At 45.4% G+C, this 14,954-nt stretch overlaps 1 protein-coding gene across 1 annotated transcript in view; it reads right to left on the bottom strand.

Moving 5' to 3' along the window:
- ABL1 (ABL proto-oncogene 1, non-receptor tyrosine kinase) overlaps positions 1–9,545 on the bottom strand; it is an 82,750-nt gene extending 73,205 nt beyond the window's left edge. Inside the window, exon 1 of the mRNA XM_056351977.1 lies at positions 8,925–9,545. Coding sequence (XP_056207952.1) covers positions 8,925–9,060 — 136 coding nt within the window. The 5' untranslated portion in view covers positions 9,061–9,545. The remainder of the gene's footprint in view (positions 1–8,924) is intronic.
- Positions 9,546–14,954: the final 5,409 nt, after the last annotated feature.

Below are 14,954 nucleotides of genomic sequence, written 5' to 3'. Positions count from 1 at the left end.
TCTTACTGCAGGGGGGTTGTTTTAAACAGAGCTAGTTATTAAAAAGATTCAAAGAAGACATCTGGTGGCCAGTGCATCAAATGACAGTTTAATTTCCTCACGGTTTATTATAAAGGTATCACAAAAATCCAAGTGAAAACAGTTGAGTTTGGTGCATAACAGCCCTGTTGATAACCCACTACGGTCATGCCAGACACTGAGAAAACTGAGAACCAAGGAACAGCCCTTCACCAGTTACATGAAATGAGACAGCACCTAAAAAGCTGTCTTCGGAATTGGGCGACTTGAACACAAATGAAATAGCAAATGTTTCCTGAAAGCCCAAATGATTTCCTATTTCAAATATCCTTGTTCTTATCCCACTACTATTCACACGTTCAGCCTTGGGAAAAAACCAACATTGTTTATTCTGGGAACACACCAAAAAAAGGGCCATGAAAAAGCCATCAGTTACACCAGGTGTGGATGGGCAGCTGATCAGCTCATTGGGATCACTGCAAAAGCCTGATATTGATGTGTGTGTGTTGGTAGATTCTGGATGCATACAGTAAGTGAAATTTCCTCCTGTACAGCGTCAGTGTGATAGGAAACGCAGGGAACATGCCCAGGCAACTGTACTTCCAATGGTGATGGACACTGGACAGGGAACAAACAGGTCAAAAGGGGAAAGGAATCCTGTCCTTGAGCAAGCTTTGCCATCCCAGAACTCAGGCATTTAACACGCAGCAGAATACGTAATTCAATATAGTCTTCATTACACATTATTCCCAGCTTCTGAGGCCATCACCCCCTCTCTGATGCAAATGTAGTGCAAACCACAGCAGAATAAGGTTCAGCGTTTTACTATGAGCTCTAAGGAGAGCCTGGACCAAACAGGATCTGCTACTGTTCAGAGAGCACTTCAGAGGATGGGTCTCCAGAGGGGCAGACTGGACACAACTGGCCCCAGAAAGACATACAAGTACTGAGTTGATATGGTAGGGATAAGGTAGGAACGGTGCAGTCATCTTTTAGACTGACTTCAAAAATACCTTAGAAAAGTGGCACTAATGGGTAAGAAGTTTCTCGAGGCAGGCAACGTCTAGCAATACTGGTTTTTTACACACACAATGAAACCAAAGTCTTAATGACTAATAATCTGTAGTGAAATTCTATTCATTAGGTAAAAACAGTGCACAGAGATGACAACATAAATCAAGCAGTCTCCTCACTCATGAAAGAATTATGATCTTGCTTGTATCCATGTAAATTAGCAGCAATCACTCTGTGGAAAAGCAGGCTTATGCTTTTCACAACCTAACCGGTAACAGCAGGGGAAAAGTGCTGGGAAAGAAAGGGGGAGGCGGGAAGTAATTTCAGCACTAACTTCAAAAAGTACTTAAGGCAAAAACTAAAGCAGGCTGGTATTCAGGACACGCTTGCACCATCATTACAACAAGATGTGTGGAAAGGGACTCCTGCTAGAGCATAACACACCTTTTTAGCAAATTTGCATCAAATTCTGCCATCAGGGCAGCGCAACTTCCAGCCATTTCATGAAAAGTTATGCTTAATACCTATGTGCAGAACTGGCATTAAACATGCAAGTTTAAAGAAAGAACAAGATTAAGAACTAAGGAAAGTTCTAACTAAGAACTAATTCAGTTACGAACCAAGGAAAGACATTGCCTTAGGCAGCTTTACTTACTAAAACTGTCTGGATGTTCATTACTGGTTTTGCCCAAGATTCCTCTTTAAACTGATAAAATGGATACTCTGGTAAGCAGACTAATAACCTCTACAGGTTGTTTAGATTGATCTTCAATCAGCATAGAGCAAGATAAGAGCTGACTGATAAGACAGATAACAAAAGCAAAGCATCAAGAGTCCCTCTTGCTTCTGCTGAAACTGCTCTGCACGCTCCTACAGTAATGGACTTCTGCGATTCACAAGACCTTTTTATAAGGACACTTACTATTTCTCACAAGAATGGCACAGTACGCCTGAAATGACAAAAGACTGCTGGGTGAAGACACTAGTGCTCTTCATACAGCTATCAACAGGCATTGCAGATAGAAGGCAGCCTTCCCCTGCCAAAAAACCCCCACCCTGAACAGGAAAGCAAAGTCCATCTGCAACAGTAACTCCAAGAGCACAGTAGTATTTTAAACACTTTCTACAGTTGGCACGAATGTGAATCAATTATAGCATTTTACATAGCCGAAAGAGATGACACCTGTAACATCCCAAATTCCAACCCCACGCAGTACCATGGCAATTCATGCTTTAAACCTTATGGCAGGGGTCCTCAAACTTTTTTAACAGGGGGCTGGCGCGCGGATGAAGTGGCAGGCAGTCATCTGCGGCTGCTTGGTTCCCCGCCCCCCCCCCCCCCCCCCCCCCCGCAACCCCCGGCAGGGGAGGGGGGCAGGGGGGTTCTGTAAATACCGGGGGCCAGATTGAGGACCCTGGGGGGCCGTATCCAGCCCACAGGCCGTAGTTTGAGGACCCCTGCCTTATGGGGTGGATTGAGTACACTAATGGAACTGCAGCCTGGGATGCTCAAATACTCCAAAAGGGGACCAAGACTTAAGGCAGCATGCTGTGAACCTTTAGGGAACACACCACTGGCAGCAGCTGGACGTTAGGAGCTGGACTAACTCCTATGGCCATGCATTCAAGAGGGCCCAGTAGCAGTTAACAGCATTCCTTATCTGACACCTTGCCAAGACACTGGTTACAGTTGCATCCACACCAGTAAACACAGCCCAACTGCCCCAGACTGACAGTACTCACCCATTTATTTCTTGTCTGCTTTAACAGAGTTCCTATAAGCACAGCTGGAAACACAACTCTGTTGTTCCAAGACATAACATGACAAGCATCCCTACCCTAAAACAGCAATCAATGGGACAAGGCTTTCCAAGGCCACTTTCACCTTTCTGCACCCTCACGATTTGCCACTTGCCACAGAGCACCAGGGATGAAACTCAGGATACCCACCTCTCAGCAATGGGGCTGTGTCAACCCCTCCCTTTCAAGCTTAAGTTTTAAACTCTTCAATTTAAAATAGTGTGAGTTTGTTGGTAAATGTTGAAGGGTGTTGAATGAGGTGATCGCTTAGAAGCGATGATTTCTACCCTAATACCCTGCAGCTTTCTCTTGCCTCTTGATCTTCTCACATAGCCTTTCTATTAAAATTTGTAAATAAGAATGCAGAACCAGCACAATCTATTAATGACAGTCTGGCATATGAACAACTACTACCTATTTGTCATGACGGAGATGAACTACTTAAACATGGCAAGTTACCAGAGATTAGTCAGTGCACAAAATAGAACTGCTTTTGCCCAGGAAAAGGATTAGCCTTTCCCCATCATCATCTTCCACATCAGCATGTAGAAAAGCTGTTTAGCAAGTCTTAGGTCTCTTTCCTAACGTACTCTAACCCTAGATCAAGTTTTGCAGAGGAACTTCTTAGCAAAACCTACTGGTATTTGATAACTGGAGCAGGAAAAAATATAGCATGAGCTTTGTATGATGAAAAGGGATATAGTCAGAGACAGTAAACAGATCTGCATTTGGTGTGCAGCAGATGTCAGCATTAACCAGCCTAATACTGAAGCACATCAAAGTTGGATACATAAGCAATGATCTCAAAAGCTGCGGATAAGTCTTTCCTAATAGAGTTTGAAATTAAAGTTTGGGAGCTGCCAAATCTCTGACCTAATGATGAAGAAAGTTCTGGCAGTTCAGAATGCAGACCTGAGATACTGACAGCAGTCTCTAAATAATGGACTCCTGTTAGGCCAATGCTAATGCTACAATTTCAGGTGACTGGTCTAAAGCAGAATCAGTAGTAGTAAAACAGTTTCTTTCCAGTCTGAGGTTTTGCAGTTGGTGAAGCAGAGATGAAGTATAAAAATGTCCTGAGGAACAACGGAAAGAGATAAATGCAGGGTTTGTAACTACATGGGTTTAAAGAAAGAGAGTTCCAGTATGGAAGGAATCTCATTTAAATAATTTCCATCTATGGGCAACTGACTATCTAATAAATGTATATTGTATATAAAGAAGATATATTGAGCTCACCTGTAGGATAAAGGATAATGAGTACAAAAATCACATATTATTGCTTGATCACAATATGCTCTGGACCACCCAGCTGATAAAAGTATATTCCAAAGCTTTACAGTTATTAATAGCATTTTACTCACAACAATAAAACATCTTGGAATTATGCGTTTTCCTATATGGTATGAAATCAATCAGCATTTCATAGAAATAATAATCACCAATGCCATTGTAACAGTACATACTGTAGTATATACTCCCATATGCTGGTCAATCACTAAGTCCTAAGGAAGGAACCGATTATAAAATCATTTACCCATTTTCACAATCCAAACACTGGAACATTAAATTTAACAGTTTAAAACAAGGTAACTATCAAACCTAAACACTCTAAAAAAATCACTGTTTCATCAATAATATAGGAAAAGATCCTTTTAAATGTTGGGTTTTTTCCTTATAGTGAATTTCATTGGGCATGTCTCCAACTGGCAGCTGTGGCAAGCTTATGCTATGGATCTGTTTTGTCCAATTACTTCCTAATTAAAGCAATAAAACTTTCAACACCCTTATATGAAAAAAATTTCAGATCCAGTATGAAACAGACTGTAGTAGGCTGACTTCAGCTATATTCAGCACTAAAGGTATAAGAAAAATGGATCCAGTTCCTGGAGTTTGTCTCTCTTTACAGCAAAGTAAACAGCTCCTTTAAGGTTCCCTATCACGTATCTGCTGGAAGAGAGACTATCAGGAAGACCACATTTTATCACTATGAAAGACTAAGAAAAGAATGTTCTTTCATGAGTGCTTTATCTACTATATTCTAAAGATACTTAAAATAAAGCTCAAAGCTGAACAACTACCACTACCTGGTAGTGTAAAGGTATAACACAGATTCAAAAAGCAAGCTAATACCTCTTCCTACCAACTTTACAGTTAGCCATGTTTGTATTACTTTGCAGGATGTCTCAAACACAAAACAATGAAAAAGTTATTAGACCAGGTTGATATCTATCAGTGGTCCATTATATGTAACAAGCAGCAGCACGTAAGAAAGTCTTACACTCAAAACCTCTTCACGTTTCCTCTTTCTCCCACATCATTTCTCTGACTGCCAAAGTGAAACCATCACCAATAACAGCAGATACATACACCAATATGCAGCATCACTTGAAAGGCCTATATTTCAAGATACTATTTACCATAATTTTGCATTGTTAAATCCAAAAATCACCCTCGAGTTCCCACCAACATGCCCATGGAAAGATGGTCCCCGTTCCTAGTCACCGTCACAATTTACACAGAAAAGAGTACACATAAAACTCAACCCTTCGGACTTGCACAAGTGGAGACGCTGCTCAGGATTTCACCTCTGAGAACACTGCTCTGCTGCTGACCAAGCAGCATCACAACAATCAGTTGTGCAGCAAAAGGAATTCAAAGCTGCAAACCAAATCCACCACCTTGCTAAGGAGTTATTCCAGCATCTCTACCTCAGCACCACAGGTGTCATGATCACAATTCATTTTTTAAGCCTTCAGGTGCTGCTTTTGCTTGGAGATACTGTTCTACCAAGATGCTCCAGGGAATCTGCTCAGCATTCAAGTACAGCAACACCTAGACACCACACCAAGACAGAGAAGGTGTGGTGTTTGCCTATCACTCCAGTTAACTACTGCCAACTCCAGGATAAGAGCTGAGCCCTGTGGAAATAGTCCCTTCTTTTCAGAATTTGAGTTTTGCTGGGATTAACATTCTGGAAAGGTACACTAGCACACAAACTTTAAAATGCATGGACAAAGTCCTTCCCATTAACCTTCGACTGACCACTGCTTCTCTCAGATATTCCCCAAAAGCAGTAACTACAGACTGATTTCTCAGCCAAGAAAAGCAGAAGGGAAAGAGGCAAACATTGCCTTTATACTTTCTCTCAATTTCAAGTTTGCAAGCAACCTAAGAGATCAAGTAATCTGCATCAAGATGAAATCTGTACAATCCTATCAAGGGCTACTCTGCTGCCCAGGGTAACCACAGCAGCATGAACTCCAGCTTGTAAAACACAGAAAGCAGCAATACAAAGAAAGAAGCCCCAAACTTGCCCATAGATTATTTTTCAGCCCTTGATGCACTCCTCAATTGTCAAGTCATGACAAAATTTAGAGCCTTTCTGCATTATTCTCACAGAACTTTTGACCACCAGCAGAGCCAATTTCTGGCCAGCTGCCTCCTTGCTTTTCAGAACCCTCTTGATGAGTAGCTTGGAGTGCTATGGAGAGTGCCATGACTGAGAAATGGAATTACTTCCCTGAAAGTTATTTTGCCTTACACTAAGTATCTGCTTTCAGCTAAGATTCAACACCACTGAAGCAACTAAGATCTTCAGTGCTCTGAAAATTACTGGTAAGTGTCCGCTGAATGAGCCTCAGTAGAACTTAAGTTTAGTGGTCCCACTGAAACAGGGCCATGAAATAGCTTTACTAAATTGCAGCCATAACAGGAGAGCCACGCTACTACCAACTCCGCTTTTTAAATTTTTTTAAAATCATAGGTTTTAAAATACAAGAGCTTTAAAGTACCTTTAACAGTTTGACTCTCTCTAGGGGTTTGCTTTAAGCAGCCCACCCTGGAATTTCTCCTTAAGCATTTCTTAGTTATGAAAAGCAAGAAACATGATTTCCCTAGGACAAACTAGTTCCCACAGTGTGACAGAGAAACCAGATACACTGTTTGGCATTTAGAAGAAACTGTGTAACAAAAGTACTGAAAGACAAACATGCAAAAATTTAAGCCCTGAAAAAATGCCAATCTATTTTTATGAACTACAGCCCATGGCACCATATCTAAATAGGACTGAAAACACTAAACACTACTCTGTCCATTAAGTACAAAGTATGTCAGACTACATATTTCAAAGACAAATTATCAACTAAAAAAATAGAGGGAAACTTTCCCTCTGTATTTTTCCAAATATTTTAAGATAGCATTTTGCAGGATAGGAGCAGCCCAAACTCAAAACAGAGCTGAACAACAAATAGTGGTACAGCTTTCTACTGTCTGTACTTTGAAGAACCATTGCATATACCCCAAAGGAAGAAACTTTTCCTCATGTGGATAAGCGAGGGTGATCTTTCGCAGTTCTCTTAACAGATGTCCTGGCCTTGATGCCCCCTTTCAAGTTTATTCTCTTCTAAATCAAGACACTGAGTTCTCTTGTGGACATATGGCATATGGACATTATAGATGCTATTTTTCTTTGCAAACGCACTAGGATCTTCTGACCTCAGGTCATACTGGCAAGAAGTTACCATCTGCCTATACCTGTTAGATGATCAAAAAGGAGCATTTCTGGCTCTTCTGCTACGTCAAAACACCAAAGGTAGGTAGAATATTGTACTGCTTGTCATTAGCACTCTTGCTGTATCTCATCTGACCTTGAAACTCTGTTCAAAGTAGTAAAAGCAGCAACTACACTGGGGGTGGAGGAGCAGGTATATCACGGGACTGAAAGCATGGCCTGGAAAAATCCAGCAGCAGGTTTATCACCAGAGGGTCAGTTAGCACTTATATTCTCTAACCTTCCCTTAATTATCTTCAATTTCCTCAGTGCACAAACATTGTACAGGAAATTAAAAGAAATGGCAGTGAGTTAACTCAAAACAGTATTTCACCACAGTACAAGATACACAGGATTTCCATTTGTCTCTTTGCTGAACATTGCATAGGATTTCTTGGGCCCTTCTAGAAACATAGAATGAGAGAAAGTTTGAAAGCAAAGACCAGCTAAAACAAAACCGAATCAAAACTTTAACTAGATTGTGTCCTCAGACACAGCAAATATTTCCAGGTTTCAGTTATATGAAGATTACAGATGCAGTTTTGTTTTCTTCACAGATTAACTTCTTCAAGAGGACTAAACTGTTGAAGAAGCTTTATCAAAATCCCAGTCTCCAGCCAAAGACAGCAGCCAGTAGCATGTCTTCTGAAAGAATATTATAATTTAAAAAGCATTGTGCAAAAGCAATAATTACTCCAAAAACTTTTCAACAAAACAATGCATTTCTGTGCCTCACTTTTGTAGAGATACCTTCAGTTTATAATCTCTTTGGTTGTTTTTGAAACATTCACCTAACCTACCTCTGCATCCTACTGAGCTTTTTCATGTGGCTTCTTTCCCGAGATTCTCAGTCCCCTCTCAAACTGCTGAAGACCAGCAAGTGGCAAGTTCCCTACCTAGGGCACTTTTAGCCTCTAGCACTTAAATCCATCACAGCACAAGATGAAGATTTAACCAGCTATGAGAAACCACTAACCAGAAGTGCTGTAAATGCACTAAGCAAATCAAAAAGAAACTTTTATTCCAGCCAGTTTTCACAACAGCAGTACCCACAAACTTTCTGGAAATTTGTCTGTTGTTTGGGTTGTTGTTGTTGGTTTGGTTTTTTTTTTTCCCAAAGTAGCAGAATCCCTTTTGTAAAGATAATGAAAGAATGCTTGTCACCGACTATAGCATCACCACCAGCTGTGGTTGGTCTGTACCTACGAAAAAACTTGAAAAGGATGAAACGCTTTCCCAGACTGTAAACCTGAACATACTTAAGGCAGAAATGAGAAACTTGCACAATGTTAAAGTTACTTCCTTGAATTTTACATTTAGCTCTACAATAACCTGTCCCCAGGTTTCAAGCAATCTGACCCAAGTTATTTTCTTAATAATCAATCACAGAAGATTTGCATTAAGAAGCAAGGGAAAGAAAACAAAAGACTTCCATAAAGTACAATCTCTGTATCTGCACTGTGCCCTTGAATAAATCCATTCTGCATCTACCTCGGCAAATAAATTTAAACCACAAGAAACACCAACAGAAACCTCTTACCATGTTCAACAAAGACGTTGCAGTGTGGGCCCCCATGCCTCGATGACTCCTTCTTCCCTGCTCCTTTGATAAAGTGCAGGGCAGGCAGACTTGGCCTCCTTTGGTCCCCAAGAACTTTTCCAGGCTGCTGCCCCATAAAGTAAGGATGGGCAGCCTTTCCCAGGACGAGAAGTTTTTGATGAAGTCTGCGATCACTGATCTTCCAGGTTGGGAAGGAGCTTTGAAGGAGAACGTGTTTTAGGCTGGTGCACTGGTTATGCTCACTGCGTGATAAAGTCACTTGAGGCGAAGAATTAAGACAAGCGTAGATTCCTCCAGTGCTTTTAAGACAGCAGCAAGGCTCTTAGCTGACTTTATGCAAAAAAGCAATTAAAAGTTCCAACTGCTTAGAAACGACCAACCGTTACCGAAGGTTCAAGTTGCCATACGTAGCACGTCTTCCACCGAGTAAAGGAGAATTAGTTCATCTCACAAGCAAGAAACCACATGTAGGCTCACCCAGGGCAGGAAACAGCCATTCCCACTGCAACCAGTGTCAAGGTTTCTTTTTTTTTTCTCCTCCTTTTCTTTTGCATAGCATTGAGTTAGCAAAGGCCAAAGAGACACGTATTTGGCTTCAAGTATTGTTGAAGTCTAGCAGGATCAAGGATGCCGAAAGCATGTCAGCTGGCGAGGCGAAGCGGAGGCGGCTCTGGGCCTCGCAGGCCCCACGGGCTCCTTGGGGAGGGGACGGGCCGGGGGTCCCGGGGTCCGGCCTCACAGCGCCTCGCCTTCTTCCATCGCAGGCCTGGCCGCCCGCACCGCCGCTACCTCAGCCGCGGGCCGGCGGGGGCGAGGCGGGCCGGCGGGGCCCGGCGGGCCATGGTGGCGTCGAAGCAGCGCGGGGGCCGCCGGGCCGGCGCAGGTGGCGGCGCTGCCGGCCTGCTGCCGCCTCAGGGCGAGCCGGGGGCCGCGGCCGGGCCGCGGGGCCGGGAACGCGCTCCGGGAGGCCGGTTCCTGCACAGCTGCCAGAGGAGGTCAGGCGGGGGTGACCGGGCCGGCCGCATCCCCGCGGGGGAGGCCGGCGGTGGGCAGGGCCCGGGCGGGCAGCGGGAGCGGGGCCGAGCCCGGACCGGCCGCGGCGGGACGCACGGAGGGGGCCGGGCGGAGGGCGGCGGGGCCGGGCGGCCGCACGCCCCGGGGGGACCCCGCCAGGCCTGGCAGGGGGAGGGGGACGAAGGGCCGCACGACGGGGCTGGGGGGGGGACCCCGGGAGCTGCCGCCGGGGGCACCCGCGGTGCGGAGCGAGACTGGCGGGGGGCGGCTGCAGGCGGCGAGGGAGATCCCGGAACCCCCGGCGCGGCGCAGCCCCGTCCCCGGCCGGCGGGCGGGCGGTCACATCCCCTTCCGGCCCCTCCTCCTCCGCCGCCCCCGCCTCCCGCCGGCCCGGCCGCTGCCCGCTCCCGCGCCCGGCCCGCCGCCATTGCGGGAGCCTGCGGGGCGGGGAGGGGGCGCCGCGGCGGCGGGGGCCGTGAGGGGGAACCCTGAGGGGAGTGAGGGACGGAGCAGGGCCGGGGGGGCCGAGGGGTGAAGGAGAGGGCGAGGGGAGCCATGAGGGGAACGGGGGAGGATGAGGGAACCGGGGGCTGGGGGACACCGAGGTGGCTCCAGGGTGAAGCCATGAGGGAAATGGGGATGGCATGAAGGGGGCTGGGGGAAGGTGACATGGATGGAGAGGGCACAAAGGGGTAGATGAGGGAACTTGAAGGGGGCCAGCAGGGGAGCGGGATGAAGGGGAAGATGGTAGAAATAACAGGTGGAGGAGGGCTTTCCTGGTATAACACACAAGCAAATGCTAGCGCAGGGCTCAGAAAGCTCTTAGCAAAACCCCCCAAGCAAGGGCCACCCAAGGTGTTTTCCCCTAGATCTGGCTACGAGAGCTCACCGGCCCTCAAGCCAGCCAGGAATTCCTCCTGCCCGCAGGCCTCGGGCCCCTGCCCAGCTCTGGACCCTGGATTCCTTGCGGAGATGGACAGGGAAGAAGAGATCTGTGCTGGGTCAGCTGTGCGCACAACCATCAGCTTTTCCACAACCGGGGATCAGCCACCCTGCTTGCACAAAGGACTTTGCTTCCTTATTAATGCTGCCAGAGCATATGCAGAACTTGATGCCAAAAACAGCCATAGAGGCCAATGAATGTAACAATTAAAATATATTATTCATCTACTTTCATGCACAGTTTGGTACAAAAAAGAAGTTCAACCCCTAAGTTCTTCAGCCTGCGCTATAGTGCCCTTAGATGTGCAGCACGAGCGTTCCCTGAGCTAAAGAGCACAGACGGCGATGCTGCAGACCTTCAGTTTCTCCAGTTCACCTTGGGAATAAAGAAGGTTGCGGCAGCCGCTTGAGGTCAGCGTGTTTTGGTCAAAGGTCCTTGGTTGCTCCCGCTCAACAACGGGAGAACACACAAATGCAATTTTGTGCAGTAGCCTCCTGCTCAGGGTAACCATCTGGACACAGAGCGTCTTGTTTATACCGACTCCTCCCTTGTGACAAATCCAAACATACTCATGTCTCCTACACCATACTCAAGGTCCCAGGCAGGCGTGTATTTTTCATCTTCCAACAATAGCATGTGAAATGTAGTACTTCGTATGGCCCTATGGGATTCTCCACCTCCGCTATGCCAGTCTGTTCCTACATTCCTAATTCTTAGCCAGGAGACTGATCCCAAAACCATTTCTATTGCATTTATCTATCAGTGACTCAAACTGCAGGTACTGAGGCTGGCTGTGCTACATGCATGCAGGAGAAATTCTGGTACAACATGCCGAGACAAATGCAGGGTCACATCTCTTGAACTCTGAGCAGAGTTTCTCCAGGTTTATCTCAGTAATGGAGATCAGCTTCTCACTGCAGTGATCTAACTCCCTGCTCAGTTCTTGTGGATTGAAGGAAACTGAAGAAACAAAGCTGCCTGTCAACCCAGGCCAAGCAGCCTGAGAGAAATCTGTTACAAAAACCAGTACCAACTATCCTTTACTGAAAAAATTATTCCCTTCTGGGTCTGACTAGAGCATCCTGGATAATCTCTCCTACCTCAGCAAGGCTGAAGCAGAGTGAACTCCAGAAGACCACCACAGGTCTGCATTTCTCAGAAGACCTTGACCAAAATACACAAAGGTAATTGCAGGTAAGTAGGACTTGTGTTCTGGACAATACAGGCTGTATTGTATATATGCTTCTCCCTGCCTCACCTGAGATCTATGCAGATGAACATACTTTTTTTTTTTTTTTTTGGTGTGAATTTATCATTCAGGTCAACAGTCAGTCATTCCTGCTGCTGCTTGGCAATCATAAGCACCAAAGTAGGGCGGGTTCTTTGCCAGCAGCCCCCAACCTCTTTCTACTCAAGAGTTGCTCCAAAAGCGTTTCCCAAAGCAGTGCTGTAGTTAATCTGAGGCTATACACAGGCAGATGGGCCAGCTGGTCACTCCCAAATATCATAGCAAGATTATCGGCACTCTTTTCCTTCCTGAAGGGCATTGTGTTGTGTCCCCTACCCTGCTGCCATTTTTTGTGAACGTGATTGTCTCACATTAACAAACTTGAAGTTGCCCAGTGAATTCAGAAATTTAAATTAGAGAAGTCAGAAAGATTGTGTGAATACAGAATAAATTACAAAATCTACAGACTGCTTCTTTCAATCAAGCTTTGAATGTGGCCTGTGTATGTCCCATATATTTCATACAAGAACTTCCAGTACCTTCTCCGTTTATCTTCCATTAAGTGTGGGTTGTTAAAACAAACAGCTCCGGTGACACTTCCTCCATAACAATATCTTAAAGCTTCAACCTCTTTACCAAATAATAAACCTTAGCATACTAATTAGCGGTTCTCAGGAATCTGAAACAACCATTTCAAGACTGCCTATAATCTCAGTGGGGCTTCAATATCTTCTAGGGTCTGCTCACAGCTTTGTATTTTCACCAGTCACCTCAACAGAACAGCAAAACTGTATGCGGATGATACAGTAACATAATAAGCAGCAGTCATTGGATTAATAACCCATTAGCACAAATTTTAAATCCCAATGGTTATTACTGGGAGTAAAGGGAAGGGTTGCCATTCTTCATATTAGTACATGCATCAAACACTGGTGCCAAGAAATAGGAAAATTTTTTCTACAGACGAGTGATTTTGTGTTCTCGTTTCTGCAGGCAGCGCTAGCCAACAGCAAGGGAACTGTTTACTAGCTCCACTTGCAAGCTCGTCTGTGCCATGTATTAACCCTGAAGTAAGCAGCACAGGCAGGTGCTGCAGTGGTTTACAAACAGGCTCCACGCTGTCAAGACGCTGGTGACCAAAAAAATCAGATTGGTCTAAGCTGTTCTAATGGCTGCGTGAGCATTTTAGTTCCCCATATAAAAATGAACACTTCCTAAGTTTTTCCCACCCTGCTTTCAATTATGGTTTTATTCTTAAACCAAAGAAGCCACAGTTTCTTCCTTTTCACCTTTTCTGCTTAGAAGCTGCCTAGCAAAATCCCACAGACTATTTCAAGAATTCAAGAGGGCACTGGTTTTGCTGGAGTCCTCCTTTACATCTCAAGCACTTCCCCTCTCAAAGGCATTTTTTTGATTGCCTGCCCATCTTCTTGTGTGGACCTGCCTACGGAAAAAGGGACCCCAGCTTCCCCACCTACCTGAAATGCTGGAGCTTTCCCTGTTTGCTAAGACAGACGCCAGACCCCATCCAACTGCACACCCATCTCTGCTGGGCAGTGGGGAGAAGTCCTTTGCCATATAATGGATCATGACTGAACAGTGATACTTGAAGCCCCTCCATGTGGAAACCATGAGCTCCAGAAGCACACCCAGTTGCTTTTGAGATGGATGAGCACTGGTGGCCCTCGCTATTTGTCAAGAGAGAGAAAAATCACAAGGATTCAGCCAAATCAGCACTAAATGGCCCAGAACCTTTCTTAGACACCTTTAAAACTGCTCAGGAAGCTTCTCCCTCCTCATGCAAGTTTGTCACTGTCATCCCTTGTTACCTGACGGCTTCCAAAGCTGTGCTTGATGGTGTTGCAGGAACTGCCAGCGAAGCCTTGTTACAGACCTCAGGTCTGGGCTTGGCGCAACGCTGGCTGAATTTGCGAAGCACAGCAGAGAGGAAAATACTGGGACTTTTGGGGGGGGTGTCGTCGTCGTCGTCCCCCGCATCCATAACGAAACCTTCCCAGCTGGTGCTCTTGTTCTTAGGCTTAAAAACAAAAGTGCCAGGTATTCAGGAGCATGGGAACTGGATGAGTCACATACTCTCCCCCATTTAAAGTATCCCGAAGACCAAAATATCAGGAATGTTGCAGCATGCAGGAAGAATCTGAAAGCTCAGAGCTGAAGCAGTGCAGATCTTGAGCTCATTGTTTTTCAGGTTGTATACTCATTTATTGAGCATAAATAACCAACAAAGGTTCACAACGGGCAGAGAGGGCTAGAATAAGAAGCCTGGAAATAGACCACAGTTTTAAAGACTGCTATGTAGAGGGGTGGGGGGACCCCACAAACAAATTACAAGAAGAGGAAAAGGGAAAAAAATTATGTAACAACTCAGCTGTGCAGCCCACACAGCCTGCTACAGAGACACCAGCACCCTTTTCCCAAGATCTGTGTTATGAGAACCTGGCACTGTCTCACCTTGCAGGTCTGACAGCTCATGCTTGGTACCCATGAGCACAATCCAACTCTAAATTAACCACCTCCAGAGCATACTTCCCCAACACATTTACACCACATTACCAACAGCACTTTCAAGAGCCTAATATACACCCCCCCAGCCCCCTTCTGACCTGTTAAGATGCGTGCAGAGACATTGCTTGAGGACAGAGAAGCACTTTGCAGTTGTGTACCAGTTCAGCAGAACCATTTCTAGATATCAAGTCTCTCTGGGTGGTAGTGAAGTACAGTCTCTTCACCCCTTTGCCCTTTAACTGACAGAAGAGTTGTTTAAATCCAAGTGGCAGGGATGCAGAGATCTACTGGATTAGCT

The sequence above is a fragment of the Falco biarmicus genome, chromosome 9 (assembly GCF_023638135.1).
Source record: "Falco biarmicus isolate bFalBia1 chromosome 9, bFalBia1.pri, whole genome shotgun sequence".
NCBI lineage: Eukaryota > Metazoa > Chordata > Aves > Falconiformes > Falconidae > Falco > Falco biarmicus.
The sequence above is the reverse complement of the archived record's forward strand: the minus strand, read 5'-3'. Positions and strand labels throughout refer to the sequence as shown.